At 39.3% G+C, this 22,728-nt stretch overlaps 1 protein-coding gene across 1 annotated transcript in view; it reads left to right on the forward strand.

Moving 5' to 3' along the window:
• Pip4k2a (phosphatidylinositol-5-phosphate 4-kinase type 2 alpha) overlaps positions 1-22,728 on the forward strand; it is a 156,816-nt gene that overhangs the window by 117,443 nt on the left and 16,645 nt on the right. Inside the window, exons 5-6 of the mRNA XM_076872955.1 lie at positions 11,569-11,715; positions 16,263-16,301. Of these exons, the coding sequence (XP_076729070.1) occupies positions 11,569-11,715; positions 16,263-16,301 (186 nt within the window). The remainder of the gene's footprint in view (positions 1-11,568; positions 11,716-16,262; positions 16,302-22,728) is intronic.

Genomic DNA, 22,728 nt, shown 5'->3' on the forward strand with positions numbered 1-22,728 from the left:
CTTCTGCTTCTTAGCCTAAAAATTTGGATCCTAGTACTGCTTTGTTTGGGTATTGTGCCTCTTAGGTGAATTCAGGCTTATGAATTCATACTTCTATAAAGAAGTGCTATAGAAGTGATTGAATAAGATAATTAATTGCCATTCTTGTGTTCCACTTCTTATATCCCAATGCTGAAATGATCCCAATGTCAGTCATTAACTCCTTCAATCCACTAGAGGGCCTGGTTTCTGGCAAAGCCCTGCACTGACGTAGGTTTATGAAGATTTGAACTATAAGGAGTTAGAATTTTCTTGCAGGTTTTGGGCCCTTGCCCTATTCTTTGTTTGATGCCCAGATTCTACCCTGATTCCACTCTGCACTAAGAATGGACAGCATCATCTCTCAGACCACTGAAAAATTCATATTATGTATAGCATACTTCATAAATCTCTTTCATTTAATTTTCTTTAATTAGGAATATAATGTTTTGGTATAAATACCCTTTTTTTTCAAATTTCTGCTTGACTACAACAAACTCAGATCTTATACATGATGATTATCAACTAATTAGCTAAATCACATCAGAAGAACATTTAAAAAAAAATAGTCAGGAATCTTATTTTTCCTAAGTTGGCTGATTTCCACGCCCCCCCCCCACACACACACACTTGAGCTATTGGCTATCATATAGCTTCAGCTTAAATTAAAATTAAAAGATAATGATGTTCTGTCCTTTTAGCTAAGATCTGGTATAAAATTCAGAGACACTGTCAGTAAAATTTTAGAACTTACAGGACTTACAGCATAACTTTTGGAAAGTTACAAAGTACGTGATCAAGGAAGAACTTACAAAAATAACATTAAAAATAATATTTTAAGCTTTTGAAATATACAGTTTAAACAAGAATGGGAAGTTATGCTCCACATATGTATGATATGTCAAAATACATTGTACTGTCATGTAAAACTAAAAAGAACATTTTTTTAAAAAAAAACTATAAAAAAGAAATAAAGGGTTTAAATTTTTTTTATTTCAAAGTGCCTGAATCAATAAATTGATGAAATTAATAAAACAAGTTCAAATCTGTCCTTAAGTTAGTGCCTTAACTTTTAGTAGAGGATTTTAGTGTGAACATAACTTCCTTAGATTACCTTTGTTTATCCTCCCCTGAGAGACAGTGGCATTGGTATTATTATTTGAAGGATGAGGCATAAGTAGAATAAAACTGAGACACTAAATGCAAAAGAATAAGGTGGGTGGTTCTGAAAGAGAAAAGGTAATGGGTTACATTAGTGCTTCTCAGACTTTGACTGTGACAGACCTGAGAATCCTGTGGAAATGCAAGTTCTGACTCAATACCCCAGGACAGGTCAGTACCTGCGATTTGAAACAGAACATTCTGAGCTCTCTCCTGAGTCTGCCCTTGGACTTTCTTGTTTGTTTTTGTTTTTGTGTTTTGTTTTAGAGACAGATAACTTGCTATGTTGTCCAGGCTGGCCTCAAACTCCTGTCCGCAAGCAATCCTCCCACTTCAGTCTCCCAAATAGATGTGCACCACCACTGCCCTGGTCTTTGTCTTTTCATTCACTCTTTGGAGGAATGGCCAGTTGGAATTTGAAAAGTACTTTAAGATTCTGCATCCTATAAGTACCAAAGCACTATGAGACCTGAGCTCCCACCAGACCCTCTGCTGCCAGAAAAAGCTGTGACACTTTGCTTGCTTTCTCCTGGAAACCTCGGGAAGGTGTTTGCCATCATGGAGTTTCTTCTGCTCTCAGAACATGTGTAGTCCTCTGGTCTCAGCATTCCCAGCCATTTGGTCCCCCAGCATCTAGAAGATCTAGAGGGCTGCCCAGGACACTCCCCAGCAAGCTTTCCTATAGCAGTTTTTCTCCAGTTTCTAGAAATTTCATAGTTCTTTTCTCTTTAAACATTATCTCTGTCCTGTATTTCCCCCTTTATTCTCTCTGGGAGCTATATATTTAACATTCTCACTCTGGCCCTGCAGTCTTTAATTTTAATTGTTATTTTTACTATTTTCTATCCTGCTCACTTCTGGGCAAGTTTCTCTGCTGTATCATCCATTTCCTCGGCTGTTTTAATCTATTGTCTCACCTGTCCAATGAGTTTTTTATTTCAACAATTATCTTTCTAACCTCAGAAGTATTCCTAGAAACTTTTTCCAAATCTGCCAGTTCATCACTGGGGATTTTTGTTTGTTTGTTTGTTCTGTTTTGTTTTAATATGCTTGTCTCTGAAACTGCATCTTTAATAAAGAAAGAAAAAAAAAAAAACGTTCTGGGGATTAAACCCAGGGCCCACATGAGCTAAGCAAGAATTCTATCACCTAGCTACATCTCCAGCCATGATATTTCTTCCTTTAAAACACTTTGTGCATAACTGCTCAAAATCTGTTTCTGGTGGTCTTAACCTCTGCAACTCCTGGTTTCTGAAATTTGCTGGGTCTCATGTCTGCTGACCCTCATACAGTGACCTGCCAAACCATATGCACACCCAGACTTTGGGGGCAACATGTTGATCATGGATCAATGCCTGTGCAAGGCAGAGGAAAGAAATAAGATTGGGCAGAGGGAGAAGTCACAGTGCCATTGTCCTGAGGGAGCCTCAGCCATGCTGGTGGGCACTGTGGAGTGTGAAAGCCAAAAGGAGCTGTACCTGTGGGCCATCCACAGCTAAGTGGCAAGGCATCTCTATAGAGATCTAATTATCACTTCTCCCTGGACCACACTTGCCTTGGTGAGTTCATTGCTTATCCTTATCACTGGAAGGCCTTGGAAGGTCTCAGAGCCTGATTAAGGGGAGCTGTTTCCCCAGAGAGTTTTGTCTCTGCAGAGAAAGGTGCTCCCCATTCAGGACCCAACCAGCCCCCTTCACCCTCCTCACTGAGGTTTTCTGTGATGGGTTCTATCCAGCACTTCATGGCTGCTGCCACCTCTGCAGCCCACACTATCTGGGGCCCTGAACTCTCCACCTGCTCCTGGGCACACCTGCTCCAATGTCCACCCCCTCCCCACCTTGGTCCCAGGCTATGTTACTCAGGACACGGCTCTGGGATGTTTGAGGGCTGAGGGGACAGGTCTGGAACCCTCCTGTCTTTGATAGCAGCTAAGCTTCCTGTTAGGCATTCCCCATTAGTTGTGATGCTCAAACAGCCATTCTGCTTCTCAATTATAGTAAATTCAATCTGTGATCATGATAAAATACTTTTTGATATGTTTTACGAAGTTATTTCATCCTTGATGCTATTCATAGATCTTTATTGTAGCATGGAACAAATGGAATTAAGAGCAACATTTGCATTTGCACATATTCTTTCTATCTTAATGATAAGAATCGCTGTAAGCACCACAAAAGAATGTGTGTTCCTTTTAAGCCTGGTTTTTCTGAAGCTTAAGAAAAGAAGTAGAGTTTTGTATTTACATTTGCTTAAATGAAGTCATCTTTATGTTCTTCTTTGAATTCAAAACTATTCAAAGCCAGAATACATTTTATTAACTGATACTTACAGACCATATCTCAAAACATACCAAAGCAGGAATTCAGGGGGGTTGGATTATTTATTTCTTTGGTCATTCTAAAACAAAGCAATCAGATTGGCTTGAGTCCTTCCTCCCCCCTCTTCCTTCCCCCTGCCTTTCTTCCTTTCTTCCTTTCTCCTTTCTCCTGTCTTCACCTCACTCTTTCTCTCTGTTGGGGTGGCCTGTAAACATAGCCAGAGGCACAATAAGGATTACAGATAATTTAACCTTTCATAAACATTAAGTGAAACAAGACTTTACATTGAAGTATTAATTTGATGCTATATTAAATTGTCACTTCAAGCCTCTAAAAAAAAATGAGTGAAACGTGATAATAACAGCAATTTCCGAAAGCCAGAGCCCAGGTTCACACTATCACGCGGAGATATAAATATTTATCTGTTGGAGCACATCACTTAGAACCCTCTCTGCTGAAACCTTCAGTCAGCTGTGAATCTTTTAATGGCATTTCATTTTGCATGAGAAGAGCAACAAATCAGGGATTCATAATACTTGTTATTCTCAGTGACTGCCTAAGAGCAAAGAGAACTGAGATCTTGTGGCTGTTAACATTTTATATGTTTTTGAAAGTCTGCTTCCATGATGTCAATTTATCAGTGCATCACAGTTGTAAAAAGCCCACGGTTATACCAGAAAAAGTTCTAAGGAAACCAAGGAAGAAAGAAAATTTGCCTTTATTGATGATAGCATGACATCACTTATAAATAAATTTTTGAAAAGAAGACAGAAAACAGTAATGACTGTTAATGTTGAAAACAGCATTTACAGACCAAACATTACCAGCAAATATAAGTTTCTAAGAACACTCTTAGAAAAAAACAGAAGCCCCTGCATGATAAATAACTGAAAGAGGTGACATGACGTGTCCCACTATGAAAATAAAAGGGTGAACAATGCATAATAAAAACAATTTTTAAAATGCAGACAAAGCTAATGCAATGAATTTAATGTGGAGAATATGGAAGCGGACCCCAAGAACAATTGTGATTATTGATTGATTATTTGACTGCATATAAGGAGTATAATAAGAATAGATGATGATCGAGTTCACTTTTTAAAATTTGGAACTAAATATTGAGCACCTATTCAGAGGAAAGCTTACTGTTATTGTTGCATTGCAAGCATCTGAAAGTCACTGCTACAGGCCAGATGCGGTGGCTCACGCCTGTAATCCCAACAGTTTGGGAGGTTTAGGCAAGGAGGATCACAAGTTCCAAGTCAGCCTCAGCAACTTAGTGAAACTCTAAGCAATTTAGTGAGACCCTGCCTCAAAATAAAAAAGTAAAAAGGGCTGGGAGTGTGGCTCAGTGGTTAAGTGCCCCTGGGTTCAATCCCTGGTACCAAAAAAAAAAAAAAAAAAGTTTGAAAGTCATCACTACAGATTCCAGAAAGGGGCTTCTTTGATGTTGGAAAAGAACTTTGCTGCAAGAGACCTGGGGAGCATTGTACCACAGAGAGCAATGTGTTCGGTGGAGGAAAGCCCGATCTGTGGAGCCACTGACATGAGCGCTCTTGAATATTACATAGATGTGCCTGTCCTTTCCCTGGAGAATAATCTCTAGTCTAATGTGTGCTCCTGATTTCAGGCCACACATGTGATGCAATGGCCAGTGTTGCTAAATGTTGGCCCAACAGGGGCCTAATCTCCCTTGATGGCAACTGTTGAGCCTGTAAATTGAAACGTTGGTACAACAGGTAGGAAACCCCATTTTGATTCTGCCTTTTTGCCAGTGGAGAAGCTACAAGAAGACAGTGGTTGAACATGGAAGAAATATTTGTACTTTTCTTAAAAAATAATCTTGAGGATTAAATAGTTACTTTTCCATTCTTAAAATATAGAAATTAATCTTGCAGAAGGGAGAAAGCAGCCATCCTTAGATTGTCTTGTAATTGAATCAGTAATGTTAAAAAGAAGTGGGTAGATGCAGGATATTTTTAACTTATGAAAAAATGCTCATGCCAAATAATAGATTATTAAAAGCATAACATTATGTGCCCCCAATGCACCCTTATTATTTTTGAAGCACTTATTGTCAAGTTATTTTGTTAATTTGTTTGTGATGTTTAAGTTCTTAAAGGGAACAGTCTCAGTTGTGAGCCTAAAAGCACCAGAAGGTAGAAATAATTTTTTTATGTTTCTTGTCTATGTACAAAAATATTACCTTACTTGATACACAGATACATCAACATACGCAATATTATTCATCTTTGGAAGGTATTTTATGGAGATTCCTTAAAACTTAGAGTTTGCATCATGCATTTAAAATAAAACCATTTCTCAGAGATCATTTTAGAATCCCATCTGGTGATCCTGGAAGTCTCCCCTCCCTCCCTCCCTCCCTCCCTTTCCTGCCTTCCTTCCTTCTTCCTTCCCTGCTCCATTACCCCACCCCACCCCCGACCCTCAGGTCTTGCTCATGGTGTTCTTTTTCCTGCTTAAGCCTGCAGTCCCTGGGTCCCTCTCTTCCTGTTCTTAAGAGTGGGGCATCTTAAAAACAGCATGTCTCTCCCTTGTTCACGTGCAGGACCCCCTAAGTACCACATCTAAGCAGTATTAAGACAGAAGACCCCTCCTCCTCTGCAGGGGTGAAAATAGGAAGGTGTCAAGGGCAGGGAGCAAACAGCCTTGGATTGCTGTGATCCTGCAGTTTAAAGAGGTCATTATTTATCAGTTTTATAAGTTCACACATTCTTGGGGAAGTTGGGACAATTTTAAGTGTGGATTCTATATAAACCATTGAGCATAATTCTTTGGTCTTATTTAGCAATAAATTATATCAGGAATGCTATGATTCATCTCTCCCTCCCTCCCTTAAAGTTGTATTCCTCGTATGTGGCTTTATGGTGCAGAGAGTGCTGAAACACCCAGCAGTGCAGTTTCCCCAGACAGTAAAAGCTCTAGAACATCCGCATTCCTTTCCAAGTTTACCCCTAGGTTAACCATGCAACAGTGGTTTTTATAAGATTAACATCCTTAAAGAATTATTTTGTGATACCTTCTTTTTCTTCTTTTATGATTGCCATATGCCTTTAACTACCCCCATCCCCCACATTTTTCTCATATCATATTCTTCATTTATCATAGCCATCATGCATCATGATAAAAACTCCTGGGCTTGTCTTTCATCACAAATCACGTTGGATTTTCTTCTGTTTTCAAATTCCAGAATCTTCACATTTACAACAGAGGTGAAAGTTATGGTATTAATTACAAACATAGTGGAGAATGTAGGCATCTGTAAGAAAATTCTTAGGTTACTTTTTAAATTAGTTCCATTCATTTATTTGTCTAAGTCATTTACTAAGTACCCTTATATACTATGTCCCACCCACTAAGCACAGGAGATTTTACATTGAATAAAATTGACACAGTGCTACCTTTATGGAACTTATAATTGGTATGGAAACCTCATTAAATTAATTTTATTCTTTGTGAGTGTGAAACTCAATAGAAAGATTGCTGACCGAATATGATAAGCTTGGGAGGTACTGATAGAAATGCCTATTAACAGCATAGAATGGGATGAGAGAGCCTGCCTGCGAGGTGGAGGCCTGAGGAAATCCCACATTTCATGGGTACATAGAGGAGGCAGAATTGACCAACAGGTCGGAAAAGGGTTGAGAGAAGGAAAGGAAGAAAACCAGGAGAACATGGTATCCCAGAAGTCAAGGAAGAACGTCAGTCAGGAAAGATCCTGAACAACAGGGTCACTTGCTCAGAGAAACGCTGAGAAGCGTCTGTACCGATATTTGACCACTTGAAGGTCGCTGATGATCTTAGTGAGAATAGCCACACTGAAGGGGAGGAAGGCACAATTCAGGAAGCAGTATGTTCCAGAATGGACGGGAGATAAGGAAGAACCAAAGTGTAGACAGATCTTTCCACAGGTTGTGAGAGAGAGAAAGTGACACCACAGATGAAGAGATGTGGGGTTAAAGAAAGGGGATTTTGTTTACTTTTATTTTTATTATAAAAATTTTCAAACATTCAGAAAATTGGTACCCATCATCAAGTATTTAACAACTGACATTTTACCAAATTCATATCATTTTGGTTTTGTGCTGAATTATTTCAAAGTAAATGACAAACACTATTCCCTCTATGAATACTTTAATGTGCTTCTCTAAAATATATCTTATCACACTAACAACATAGACAGTTAATTCCTGATATCACCAGAAACCCAGCGAGTGGAGTTCTCACATGTCCCCAGCTGCTCTCACAAGGCCTGTCCAGTCACTGCCAGACAGTTCTTCATGTCACTGCATCCATAGTTGAGGGAGTGTTTTGGTGTTTTGATTTTTTTATACTTGTTTTATGCTGAGCAGCTGCCAGAGGGACACAGGTTGAGGCTCCTGGGCTGGGAGGGGATGATGCCTGAGAACCCAATGAGATAGATCCCAGGATGGCACAGAGCCTGGCCGTGGAAGGAGCTCCACCATCACCCCTCCCACTAGAGCATGGGGTGGGCTGTGGAGCCACACTGCAGCTGCTGGGAGATTTGGCAACAGGAAACCAAGACTGTGAACTTCTGGGTGTGAATTTTATTCCCACCACTGAAGGATAAGGTGCATAGGGAAGAGAACCAAGTCTGTTCCCTGCTGTATGGCTGGCACCACTCAGTGCTAGACATTTAACGGATGTTTAATAAGCATTTTTAATATGAATTTATGAATGGATATTAAGAGCAGGGGGTGGCTGAGGTTTGAGGAAAGTGTAAAAATTTCAATTTACAAATAATATTTTCATACTGCTTTTAATGTTTCAGGCTCTGTTCTAAGAATTTTGTAATCAATTTAGTTATCACGGAGACACTATGCATTAAGTACTATTCTTACCCCTATTTTCCAGATGCAGAGAGGTTGAATAACTCTCACCCAACTTCACAAAGCTAGTGATTGGTGTTGAGGGCCCAGCTAAAGCCATGAGCTTGAATTTACAATCTCACTGGTTTGGGGATCACCTCTGGCACTCTCTACGTGCAGGAGTCCTTGTAGATATGCTCACGTGTGTTAGGAGTTTGTGGCATCTCCAGAGTCAGCTGGTGATGAATTTAACAGACTTCTTTTCATTAACACCTGCACATAGCAGCATGTCATGCTGAAGTACAGTGGACCCCAAACCTGGCTTCACAGCCCCTTCATAGCTCACTCTTGCTTTACTAAAGGCAGCAGTGAATCCTTTTCCTAGCGTCCCCACACACAAATACAGTGAATGGGTAGAATTTTCTGTTCCGCAAAATTTTGACATTTCAGTGCTCTCTAAACTTTTAACACTAACTACATCTTGGCAGCACTGAATTCTAATAGATAGGCTTTGATATGATCTTTAGCTTTGTACATGTGTATACACTCAGGAGTTTGAAGTTCATTTAATCTATATTTTTCAAGATGTTCGCCAAAGAGCCCACAGGTGAGCCACGCCTTTGAGAACAAGTACACGTTGACACTGTTGATGGATTAGATGAAATCTGATCTGATTTTTCATTGTAGAAATTTATCTAATCGTAAAAGTAGGGAAGTTGTAGAATGTAATCTGTATGGGGTGTTTTTCCCTTTAAAAAAAAAAAAAAAACAAAACAAAACTTGTCCATGATGTCCCATATAACACTGGAAGGATTGCTTTAATGTATTCGGCATGATCATGGTTAGCATCCACTGTGAGCCAGGCATTCTGAGACTCTGCAGAGGTTTTGATCAGAGATATTCTCCACTGGCAGAACTTCTTACTGGTTGTCCAGGATGAGAATTCTATGACAGAACAGCACAAAGAGGAGTTGAGCAGCCAGTGCCCAGGGCAGTGGTGTATCTTATGGGCCTGAAATAACTACCACACACACAAAGAAAAATACCTACCACAGAATCCCTCTCAGAGCATACCCCCAGGACAGGGCTGGGTTTGGAGCCAAAACTCCAAAATAGGAATAACATTAAAATTAAAATTTCTTTCTTTCTTCTTCTTCTTCTTTTTTTTTTTTTTTTTTTTTTTTTTTTTTGGTATGAGGAATTGAACCCAGGGGTGCTTATTTACTGAGCCACATCCACAGCCTGTTTTTACTTCGCATTTTAAGACAGGGTCTAAGTTGCTGAGACTGGCTTTGAACTTGTGATCCTTCTGTCTCAGCCTCCCAAGCTGCTAGGATTACAGGAATACACCCTGAGCCCAGCTAAAATTTCTTAACAGGGTTATGAAGCAAAATTATTACCATCATCTGTAGCTGGAGGAAGACTGTATTTCAGTACACAGCTTTGTATGAGGTATTTTAACATACCGTTATTTGTCATCCCCATAACCACCTTCAAGGTGGGATTATGGTGCTTGTTTTCTGGGGAGGAAAAAAAAATGAAACTACAGTGTAGAGTGATTTAGTTACTTACACAAGATTCCACAGCTAGTAAATGGCAGCCTGAAGACATGCATGCATGTCTCTCTAGTTTGCAAACCTTCCATCTTTTTACCTCACTTACACAATAGAGATGCCTGAAATCTCTGTTAAGGCCCATTTGACCACCTTTCTCCAGGTGGGAAACAACAACCCTTTTTATTTTCTAGATCACATGTGAGACATTTTCTTTTCAGCCAAGCACTATGTACTACCTGTTGTACATTAGTAAAATGCAAGTGGATTTATTATGTTTTGAAAGGAAAGAAATAGAAAATGTTCTATTCATCTGATTTCAAATAACAATCTAAGATGAAACTCTACTCAGAAAATACATCGAATTAAATATATAGCTCAATTGTTGTCAGTAAGAAAAAGTGTGGTGCATGGCATGTTTAAAATTTTTTCAAAACTCTGGTGGCCAAAATTAAACCCAGATGCTGATGTTGTTCATCTTCAATGATAAAAACTAAGGCTCTTTAATTCATAAGATATTTAAATGTTAACAGGGTTTACCACTAAGATGTTTGGTAGAACATCCTAATTATTTTTATTAAATGTTGATTGTAAAGGGGGAAAAAAAGAAAATTTCAAGCCATATAATTTTTTATAAAGGATCAAAATTTTCCAAAATACAACCATTACCATTAGACAAGCATTCTTCCAGGCATTTCTGTATAAATATGCACAATGCTTATGACGTTCACAGTATAGGAATCATGGTATTCATGCTGTTTATTATCCTGGAGATTTAACACACATGTCATGGATATAAAAGGGCTTAATGGGAATCTTCTTTTGTCCCATTTTAAAGAAAGAAAAATGTAGCTTTCCTTTGAAAACCAGTTAATAAAGAGCTACTTTCCAGGAGAAGTAGCTCCATCTTGTGGCCCTTTGGGGTATTATCATTAAAGACTTCCAGTCATGTTGTGTTTTTGCAACTCTTTTTTTTTTTTTTTTGGTGTGTGTGTGGCAGGGGGCGGGGGGGGGGTGCTGCACACCTATCCCATGTTTTAGCAACAGTGTCAGCCCTGGGGATTGTCCAGTACACAGGATGGAAACCGCACAGGACCAGAGACTCCATCACTGTCTATGGAGCCAGTGTGAGCGCCATGGTAGCCAGAGCCCCTTCACACCCCTGCTCTTGTGGGCAGTTTAACTCTAAGTCTTAATGTCTTGGCAAGAAACAGAAAGCCTATGCTTCTAACACAAGGCTTTCTACAATTTCCTCTTTAATCTTGACGTCAACAGCATTAAAGAAGCTGATCTTAGTGACCAACTCACTTTCCCTCCACCACATAAAGTCCACCAGGACTTCTGAAGTGGAAACAGAGGCCCCAGGTACAAGGGAATTTCAGAAAGGACCAATTGCTTGTGCTAATACCTTGCACCATCATCAAGTTTTTGACTTGACAAACTAGTTTAGAATGCTATGAAAAAAATCTTTGCAGATAAAATTGAGTTTTCTAACCTGTGTCTGTATCTAATGGGTGAGTAGTACAAATGCAATCATTTTCTGTAAATAGATATTTAATAGTTGCAGGTTTTTGCCTTGTATAAGCACCTGAGGCAGAAAATTGGTGTTTAACATCTAAAGGTGCATCTTTTGAGTGGAGATTTTCTTTTTCTTTCTCTCCTGTGCAGTACATAGTGGAATGTCATGGGATCACCCTTCTTCCCCAGTTCTTGGGCATGTACCGGCTTAATGTTGATGGAGTTGAAATATATGTGATTGTTACAAGAAATGTGTTCAGCCACCGTTTATCTGTATATAGGAAATACGACTTAAAGGTGAGATTGACTTTATTTTCATTAAATGACTCAAGCTTATTCATTCATGTAATAAATGTTGTAATTGATTATAATGAGTGTTTAGGAGGCACCCAGAGCTTAAAACTACCAGGAATTTAGCAATGCAATCCTTTGGGTAAAACAATCAGTACTTACTGACTTACCAAAGACACTGTACATATTAGAGATGTTGTATCTCTTTACTCAACATCAGCCGCTTACTGGGCACTGTCGTAGGTGCTGGGAATAGCATGATGAACAAAACAAACCAAACCTGCTCTCAGGGAGGTGGCATTCTGGGGGGGTAAAGGCAGACAGTAAGAGTAATAAGTAAGCTACGTTGTCTATTAGGAAAGTGTCAAGTGTTTAGATAGAAACAAAGAGGGGGAGGGATGTAGGTTTAATTAGGGCATCAAGGAAGATTTAGCGACAGGATGACATTAGAGAGACTTAAAGATGAAGAGATGAGCTAAAGGAAGAACATTCTTGGCCTTAAGCTTTGAAGACTTTTCCCCAAGACTTAGAGTGAGGAGGGCCTCAGGAAATTTTGAGAGTGCAGTGATGAGTTCTGACTTCCAGAAACACTGACTCAGTGAGAGAATGCCCAAGTTAAAGACTGTCACTCTATGACCTGCCTGCATGACCAATCCAGCTTGGGGGTCATTTTATAAATAAAGTTTTATTGGAATGTTGCCCTGCCCATTGTTTCTGTATTATCTGTGGATACTTTTGCACTGTGATGGTGGAGTTGAGCAGTAACTATAAGGATCATTATAGACCACAAAGACTTGATTATCCTCTGACCCCCTGGAAAAATTTGCCTATCTCTGTTCTATAGCAGTTGGTGCTCAAGATTTTTAGTCTTAGAACCCTTTCATGCTCATAAAAGAAGCCCCCCAAAAGCCTTTTCTTTATGTAGATTGTATCTATAGAGATTTATAGTAATAGATGTTAATATGAGAAATATTTGTTTTAATTTATTTTAAATAATAAAACCATTATACATTAACATATTTTATGAAAATAAAAGGAAAAACAGTGAGTAGCATTGCTTTACAATTTTTGTAAATCTCTATAATGTCTGAATTAATATGGAATATCATATCTGATTGTACTATCAGTTTAACGCGATGTTATTTGATTTCAGTAAAGGAAGAAAATCTGACCTTCCTTCCTGGGAAGGAAAAGGGTGTGTTTTAATGACTTTTTCACATAATTGTAGATATTCTTCTTTAATACTACACCAAAACTTGACAGTTGGTTATTTCTCAAAACATAGTTTCACTGTGGAATCTGATATCATATCATTGAATATTTTGTGCTCTTTATATTAAAATCCATTGGTCTGTTTGTACACATATGTAATTTTCTATTAGGAACATATTAGTTCCCTAAGTTATGTGGTTCTTCCAAATATCGGCACATTTCATTATTTCATATCAAAAAAAGTCATATTAATATCATCACCAATCTCATTGGGAAAGTCTTTCATGTACTGGGAAGCTGGCAAGCTCGGGGTAGACATCAGTTCTTTAAAATTCTGGTTTTCTCTTAAAAGCTCTTTTATCATCATCAACAAATTGTGAAATGAGAGCACATAGCTCCCCAGCACACACAGGAGTCTGGCAGCTTTATTCACATTTGAACAAACATTTGCCAGTTTCTCAGAGATAAACAAATACAGATTGTCAGTTTTTCTTTCAAGTAAAAATATTGTTTCATAAAAAAGGTGGCTAGTTCAGCTCATAACTGAAGCCATCACAGAAATGGTTCTTGAGAAACATTCTTCTTTATAAACAAAAGTGCTTCATGCATACTTCTGCACAGAATAATGGAGGGGTATACTCCATGGTCAAGATCTAAAGCAATTAATTTTAGTGCTTCATCAAGGACATTCTTAAATGATGAGGTTTGTTTTGTTGTTTTTAAATGAGCAATATATCTAGTGCCTCTCTGTGCTTGTGGGCTATGCTGCCGGCAGTTTTGTCCACTAATGTTTTTGCAGTATTCGTGTAAATATCAAGACAGTAAAAAAAGACTAGTAATGTCTCCGTATTATAAAAGTACTCGAATCATTAAAATCATTTTCGACTCTGCAGCCCCCAGGTTCTCAGCCTCACTGAGAAATGCTAGTCCAAGTGAAGGAAATCTGGGCTCATCTCCCAGACCTGTTGCATCAATCTATCACTTACAGCCTTGCCCTGTCTTGCCTCCAAGTCTTAGCTCAAGCCATTTTGTTTCCTTGGAATTGTCCCTTAGGAAATCCCAGTCACCCTCCAGGGCTCGTGCTAGCACCAGCTCTTTCTTGAAGCCTTTGCAGAGCTGCTCAGCACATTCAGTCTGTGTGCTAGTTTGACTGTCCCATGTCAGAAAGCCACAGTGACCCTGAAAGCATATATGCCAGGGCTTTCTTTTTGTGTGATGCTAGGGATTGAACTCAGGGCTTTTCCCGTGCTGGGCAAGTGCTAGCCACTGATTACACTCCCTGCCCCATGCATGTGCAGGTTTTATGAGTTGATAGCTGTATGCAAGTTGCTGAACCTTTATTAGTCTTAGTTTCTTCATCTGTTAAAACAGGGATGAGTTTACCTGTGTTTATAAGGTGGTTGGGAGGATTAAATGAGATACATATGTGTGCCATCCAGAGTAAGGCACAGCTTGTAACAGTTATCCCATCCATTTTGCTAGCATGTGAGCACCTTCAAAGTGGGCTGTGGTTGTTGTGTTTTTGTTGTTGTTGTTGTTTTTGCAGTGCTGGGGATGAAAGCCTGGGCCTCATACATGCTATGCAAGCACTCTACCACTGAGCTGCATTCCCAGCCAATCCTATTTAAATTTTGGCCCCCAAAATGCCTAATTTGGGGCCTCCTACAAGTAGGCATCTAGTAACATGTCTTGGTGTAAGTTATAATTGTAGATTGGATATTATTTTTTTAAATTTTGCCTTCCATTTCATAATTTCATCTCCCTAAGTAAATTCTGCACAGTAGGAAGATCACAAGTTCAAGGCCAGCCTGAGCAACTTAGTGAGACCCTGTCTCAAAACAAAATATAGAAAGGGCTGGAGATTGGCTTAGTGGTAGAGTACTTGTCTAGCATGCACAGCCTTAGGTTCAATTCCCAGTACTACAAAATTAAATAAATAGATAAATAGATTGTGTGCTCCTCTGACTTGTCCCCAAGAACCAGTAGCATTTTCTGTGCTGCACCCATAAGGTCTCTCACATCCACAGTGCTGGGGACACTGGGCATCAGGGGAGTGGACACTGACTCTGGGGGACTGCAGCCTAGTCTTGGCCTCCCACCCACCCCTTCAGCCCAAATGTCTTCATGCGTGAATTTCAGGCCACTTGCATCCCTATCAACCCCTGAGCTCTCTGAGTAGCAGAGCTGGGAGCTACTTTCATTTTGCTCAAATCAAATATAAGATCCCTCAATGGTTGGCTAACCTTAGTATTCCAAGGCCATAGCTGCAGTCTAGTTAACATATAGTTTGACTGGCCTATTGTAGCTCAGGTATTCAGTGCAGGGTTTAGGGGGGCCATCATTGATCTGTGATCCTTCTCCCACTTACTCAGCAAATACCTGCTGTGGGTAAAACATCCCAATAGAGCAAAAAGAATGAGTAATGATTGTTGTGTTAACATATTTAGGAATATACTGAACCATTTGTGTCTTGGCTTCTCTTTCGAATTAAAATCTTCCACAAAAAAAGAAAGACAAGAAAAGGGACGTTTCTCTGCTTGAACTGTACCCCCCAAAGCCTGTTGGCATCTGGGGTGAATTTGGTCATCTTGGACACCCAGAGCTCTCAGGCATAGTTTTGAAAATGTCTGCAGTAGACTAGATACTGCTGCGATCAAGGACTGTGTTTTCTTCCACTTTGTACCTCTCTGCTCAGCATAGGGCCTGGAACAAAAGAGGTACAAGTAAACGTGTGTCTTTGAAGGAATCTCCAAAGTAAAGGGATCAGTAAGTGCCCACAGGGGACTTGCTTAGTGTGAGCAAGGAGAAACTGCCCCTCAGTAACTCTAACACATGAGAGGAAACAGCGAGTGTTGTAGAGAAGGAAGTCCAAGGGTTAGGATGTGCCCTCATCCAGAAGATGTGATGCAGGGAAAAGGCACTTAATGCCCTGACAGTCACCACAGCCAACTGATGACCCCATTCCCCTTTGAAAATACTAAGACTAACCGATGTCTGGCAATGAATGTAGTTTTGATCCAGTACTTAAGTTATTGCTCAAGTGATTGTCAGGTTTTCTGACTTCTACTAGGTGGATATGAACCAGAGAAAGATGGACCAGGTAAGGACAACAGGGGTGGGGTTGAAGAAGAGTGTTCAGTAGACAAGAACACCTACAGGGAGGCCCCAGATGAGGCTGAGAGCTGTGTTGGGGAGGGAAGAGGAGCTCATGTAGAAGGAGCCTTGGAGCAGAATAGCATTCAATGAATTCTCAGCTCTGCCCATGACCATTTTCATATTTAATATGTTTGACACTTGCTGCCTGGTGTGTGCACATTTTTTATTATTTCTTTGTGTTTCAGGGCTCTACAGTGGCTAGAGAAGCTAGTGACAAAGAAAAGGTAAGCCTTGAGCTGTTCTCAGTGTGTGCCTGGCCATTGCTGGCTCCATCCCTCTAGTGTTAATTCTTTTTTCACATCTTCCATCACTGATTCTTCCCATTTCCTTCACAATTTTGAACTGAGGACTATTCTCCTTCAATTCCTTTCCTCGGATTATTGAATAATGAAATAGTTATTAGTTGTAAGTGTAATTGAAAAAAATCATTTCACGTGCTACATGTGCTGAAAACATAGTTACCTGCATAGTGAGCATAGATGGCAGCTATAGCTCCTGTTCTCCTGCAAGTCCAGGAACCAAGTCCCCAAGGCCACTTTACCACTTACTTCCCAGATGTGACCTTTAATAAGTTTCATGACCTTTATAAATCTTTATTTTCTCACCTGTGAAGTATTGGCTTAGAGGAGCTTCCAAAATCCTTTCCAACTAAGATAGGAAGTAGGGCATGGTGTACACTGTAATCCCAGCTACTCAGAAACCTGAGTCAGGAAGATCACAAGTTCAAGGCTAGCCTGGGAAACTTAGCAAAACCCTGTCTGGGAGTGGAGGTGGGAAGAAATTATACATATATATATGTGTGTGTGTGTGTATATATATATATATGCTTAAAAATTAGGGTTAAAGAGAACATATTTTTAAATATATATATATATAATTATAATTTTTATAAATTAAAATTATATATATAATTATAATTATATAAATTATAATTATATATAAATTAAAATTATATATATTATATATATATAAATTAGGGTTAAAGAGAACATATTTTTAAAAATACTTTTCTGATTAGAGGCATAGGCAACTTGAAGGGTGAGTTTGAATAAGAATTTGAATTGGAATTGAGAAATTTGAATTGAGAAATCGATTCTTATGTGTAAATCTAAACTAACCCAAATCAACACATGCTTATATGAAAGGTACTTCTGGATTCTTACCGTTTCCTACCCTCTAGCTTCAGGAGTGCCTTTTCTTAATTATTCCATTTGAAAGATAGATTCAAGATTTTTGTTTAAACTTTCATTTTAAATTAAATTTTTAGCATATCATTCCGTTTTGATTTAAATTTTATAAATTTGCTCATTTGCTTTCACTTATTCACTCAGAAGCGTTTGTGAATATCTTCATGATTAGTGTCCCAGCTTCAGAGGCTTAAATATTCGGCCACCCAGACATATCCATCAGGGGGCATTGTCAGTAGTAGAAAATAGTGGTATCTTGTGAACTGTGATAGAGAGCTTAGAGCGTGTAGCAAGAGCATCTGACTCAGGCTGAGCAGGGTCAGGCAAGAACTTCCCAAATAAGGTGATGTTTAGAAACCTGATAAATAAGGAAGAGTGAGCCAGAGGATGAGGTGAGGAAGAGCAGCAGGTGCTGAGGCCCAGAGGGTACTTCATGTTAGCTGGAGAAAGAAATGAGCCCACTGGGAAAAGAGGGCCAGTTGGAGAGCCTGATGGGGTGCCCCCAAGAAGATGGGGCCTGAGCTGGTACGGGTACATGTGTATAATAAAGAGAAATTTGGAGAGAAAGATCAACAGAACTCAAAGATGGAATACAGGTGGTGACTAGGACCTGGGAATTCCAAGAGGGAAGGGAATTCAGGATGACCCCTGCGTTTCTGGGTTGGACAGTGAGTAGCGATTCTTTGCACTCACCGAAATCCGGCCTAGCAGAAAGGAAGGTCAGCAAAGAGAGGAGTACGTGAAGTCACCCATCAAGAATGTGTGGAGTAGAAGAGAAGCATATATAGACCAGCCCAGAAGAACATCACCATATAAGGGGAGGTACAAGAAGAGAGTCCTGCAAAAGGACAGCCAGATACAGGAAATGAGCATTCTGGATCATTTGCACAAATACTTCTTGAGTATCTCTGATGAGCAAGCATTTTGCCAAATATTGTAGGAAATGCTTCAGGAATAAGATGGGGCAGTCCCCACCCTCATGAAACTTGCGCCCTAGTATAATGTCCCAGAAACTAGAGGAAGAGAACTTTCTAGAATTTGACATTGGATGCTTTTGTAAGGCCAGGTAGGATAAGCACTGAGAGTTGTCCCCTGCATTTATGAAGAGGGAAATTTCTGGGGATCTGGTTGAGGGAGATGGGTGGGAGCAAAAGCCAGATCCCAGTGCATGAAGAGGTGACGAAAAGAAAAGGAAATGGGTTCTCCTTTACCCATTTGTGTTCTTAATGTGCTTTAGTGAGATGTGTGCTTTTACACTTCAATCCCAGCGCAAGTCACTTTATAGACAATGGCTTTAGCCCTAAGAAGCAGCAATGATGCCTGCCAACTTCCAAGCTGCTCTAAGTGAGCATGTCAAGTGCCAAACACTTAAGCAAGCAACCTCTGAGAAGCTCAGCAGTTTAATATCATGGGGATTTTCTCTTAGGAGAAAATATATGATTGCAAGAGCCACACATACTCTTTGACATCCTAACCCCATGCCAACCTAAGTGAGAACTGTGGACACGCTGATGTTCCTATTCCATGTCAGTTGCTCTGTTTTTTCTTTATCCCCAAGTCCCTTAAGATTACTATGAGCAGCATCAGTTTCCTCTGTTGGTTTTGATTTCTTCAGGTTCAATCCACAGGGCCGGATCTGCTCCTATGATAACCAGTGCCAAGAAAAGACAGTTGCGGCTAATGGTATGATAGCCGCTGAAGGCTAAATCATAACACATGAGCATGTAGGAGGGAAAGCCACAACTATGTGATACCTTATAGCTGTGAGATTTCCCCAGAAGCAGAATGTGCAGTTCCCTGTGTCCCTCTCCAGTGTTCTGCCCACAGATCTCTCTGCTTTCTAGAACCCTGTGCCATTAACCACAGTTCCACTGCCCTGAACCAAAAAAAGTTCAGCCCCTTGCCTAGTGTAGATTTCTGTGGAAAGAAATAAGAATATAGAATTTGTTTGAGCAGAAACATTTTCTCAGGACTCTGCTAGGCTGCTTTCTGAACGTGTGACCCTTTTTCCTCTCAATATCTCCTTTGGAGGTAGCTTTCGAGAAAGGGCAAACCCAAGAGGGTTTCAGATCAAGGTCCAGCTTTCACCTTACCTAGGGTAGTACCCAGGCAGCCTCACACAGCTCATGGCAAATGCAGAAACCCTGCCTTGATCTGGGATTTTTTTTTTTTATGTTAGTTTCAGTGTATTGAGAATTGTAGAGGTGAGCAATAATAACAGATGTAAAAGCTATATGCCACAGACTATTTTGAATCATACATGAATTTGGTCAAGTCCAACCACCAGATGAGAAGGCTTGCAATTATTAATTCCTTTGAGTGCCAGAGTGACTTCACAGATAGGTTCAGTAACTTGTCCTAGGTCCCACAGTTAGGAAGTGACAGAGCCAGAGTTGGATCCCAGTGCTCCAGCACCAGAGCCCATATTTCTAACCACTGTACCATTCTGTCTTCTAAATATTCAGGAGTGTTTCTTTCCTACCCCCTCTCTCTGTGTCTTCTTTCTTTTAAGGATATATCAAAAATTCATGTTAATTCCATTAGCCATGAAAATGAATGAGGAAAACTTTACTACATTGACGGAAACATTGTGAGAGAGTTAAATACATGCTACAACAGGTCATCCTGGGTCTTTTTTTTAAAGTAGTAAAATAAGTCATTTAGTGTCATACTATGTTGGCAAAACAACTCTTTTGAGAAGTTTGAATGTTTGTGTACATACTTTCAAGTGTGCATTTTTGGACACAGAGTCTTTCTTCCTGTATTTTATACTGTGTAAACATTTGAAATTGTCCACACTGTTGACCTGAGAAAGAATCCAGTGCTCTGTACTTCTTTGGGGGCTTAGGTTTTTGATAGCTCTTCTTCCCCAAAAGGCAGAGGCTCCACAAGGCCATCTCATCTGTCATTGTACATTACAGATGCTCACTGGAAGGGTAGAGGAGAAATATGAGTATGGAAAGTAAAAGTAATGCAATTAATAATCCATGGTAAAAGTGGGCCCTGGCAACAGAGCATCTCCTTGCTTATAGCAGAAACATTTTGTTAAACTGTAATAGATTACATAAAATTCATTAGTGGAGCTGATCTCTTTAAAAAAAAAAAAAAATTTGGATTTTTAAGCTATGAAAAAAAATTTTTGCTCACGTTTTCTGCCAACTTTCATGTTTTCTTTTATAATCAGCTAATATTTTTGACTCTTTCAAAAAAACCATAAAATTCTTTTGTCTTCACAAATAAAACCATAAATGCTATCAAAACAATCACTGCTATCTTTGGTTTGAAATATTTGGGGAAGGCTAAAAATATTTGTTTTCTGCATCTTAGTCTTTTAGAAATGAAAGCAAGTGATTTGCAAGAAAATTATTCTCATTGCTATCGTTGTACAATGATGTTCTCTTCAAATGATGGTTACAGTGCAAAGAACGATTTTCATAGAGAGTCTCCATTGACATGGCTTAATTAGTAATCTCAATTCTTCTTAGGTTTTCTTTCATTGGAATCATTATAACTGTTTTAATTTCCCATACTTTTCACTTGTTGATGACAAGTTTTGAAACTGTCATTTCAAATATTTAGTGATATAGGTGCAGACAAGACCCCTCCCTTGGATTTCAGCTTGACACATAATTAGTGTGATTTGCATTAGCATAATAATGAAGATGGAACAGAAGGAAATAAAGAAGTTATATTCTAACAATAATGGGATCACTTTCATGGCAACAAGTATCAGAACATGCATGTACAGATGTCTGGAATTTTTTTTAAAAAGAGCAGAACATTACTTTTTTTTTTTTTTTTTTAACCATTGTCAAATTCTGACAGCTGCTATGACTTGTTTTATTCTTTAATTCTTTCCTTTTTAATGGAAGGGCATCTTCCATTCATGGCTCCAGCAGTTTCGCCTCCTCTAAATGAGACAGAGAAATGCGAATCTCCCTGGTGGTCGATCTTTTCACAGCTGCGCTGCAATTCCAGTGTGACATCAAATTAGTAATTATAGCTGAGCGGACTGCTTTTTACAAATGACAGTCTTAGCATGCTGCCAGCTAGCAAGCTACTCAGCAGGGAATCCAGGGAAGTAAAAGAAAACATAACTGGACTCACTTGATCTCTGGGGGATTTGACCTGACTCTTTAAAAAGCCCATGTTCTTGAGAGAGAGAGTCCTGGGGATTTATACAAATATGCATTTTGTTCATCGTTCTGCACAGTTCTTCTCAAAACTCATGTCTGATTTTATTAGGTAAAGTAAAGCCTGTGTAATGGAGTCATAGGGTCACAATAAGAAGATTCCTTTTAACACACAGCCTTCTCCCTGGAACCCATTTGAAAGAAAACAGCTGCCCTGCAATTGGCATTTGTGTAACTATATTGGCAATAATCATTGTTGACACTTTGATAATGGGCTACAAAAAGCCGCCATGTCGATTCTTATGCATTGTGAATTGCACTAGCAATTAAGAGACTGTCACCATCTCTGACATTTTACCTATTACTGACTGAAGGTTTGGGAGAATTAAGCATTAATACCCTTACATCTAAAAATGCTTTCCTAAACCAGTTTTCAGCACATCTTTTGTGATCTTTAAATTGTAACAAATTATAATTAATTACCTCTATCTGGTCCTTCAGACTGCAGTCAAAGGCAAGGTAACAAGGGTGGCAGGCCCCTATAGAAGGTACAAAAGCACAGCAGTGCTTCCTTCTGGAAGTCTTCCTTTTCCTCTCCATTAAAAGGACCTGCTTTTCCACTGTAGGCAAGTAATCAGTTAAAAAGAGATTGCCACGGTTTTCAGCCCTCAATTCAACTAATGCTTTAACCTTGTTCTGTAAAATTTCTTTTCTCCCAAGAAACGGAAGGGAGCATCTCCCTCTGCCAGCAGTGTTAGGAACACCTATCCCACCACCCAAAGCACTAGACAAAGTCCGCCTCCTGGGTAGAGGCAGGACTTGTTTCTCAGACCTTAAAGGCAACCCTAGTGGGGCTGGGGATGTTGGCTCAAGCGGTAGTATGCTCCCCTGGCATGGGTGCGGCCCGAGTTCAATCCTCAGCACCACATACAAACAAAGATGTTGTGTCTGCCGAAAACTAAAATGTAAATAAAAAAAAAAAAAAAAAAAAAAAATATATATATATATATATATATATATATATATATATATATATATATATATAAAAGATTACTGCCTCTAAAACCTATTAAAAAAAACCTATTAAAAAAAAAAAAAGGCAACCCTAGTAACTTCTGCCTCCTGGACCAGAGATGTTTTATAAAAGGGAGTTTGTGGGCAAAGGCACCAAACTGAAGATCAGGGAATCTGAGTCCCATCCCTGGGGGAAGGAGACATGTGCCATTAATGGAAGTTTGAGATTTGGGGAAAGGTCATTTAATTTTGTCCTCGTTTGTAAAATTAAAGGATTTGAGTGTATCATTGGTTCTCATGCTTTCGTGTTTATGAGA

The sequence above is a fragment of the Callospermophilus lateralis genome, chromosome 13 (genome assembly GCF_048772815.1).
Source record: "Callospermophilus lateralis isolate mCalLat2 chromosome 13, mCalLat2.hap1, whole genome shotgun sequence".
NCBI lineage: Eukaryota > Metazoa > Chordata > Mammalia > Rodentia > Sciuridae > Callospermophilus > Callospermophilus lateralis.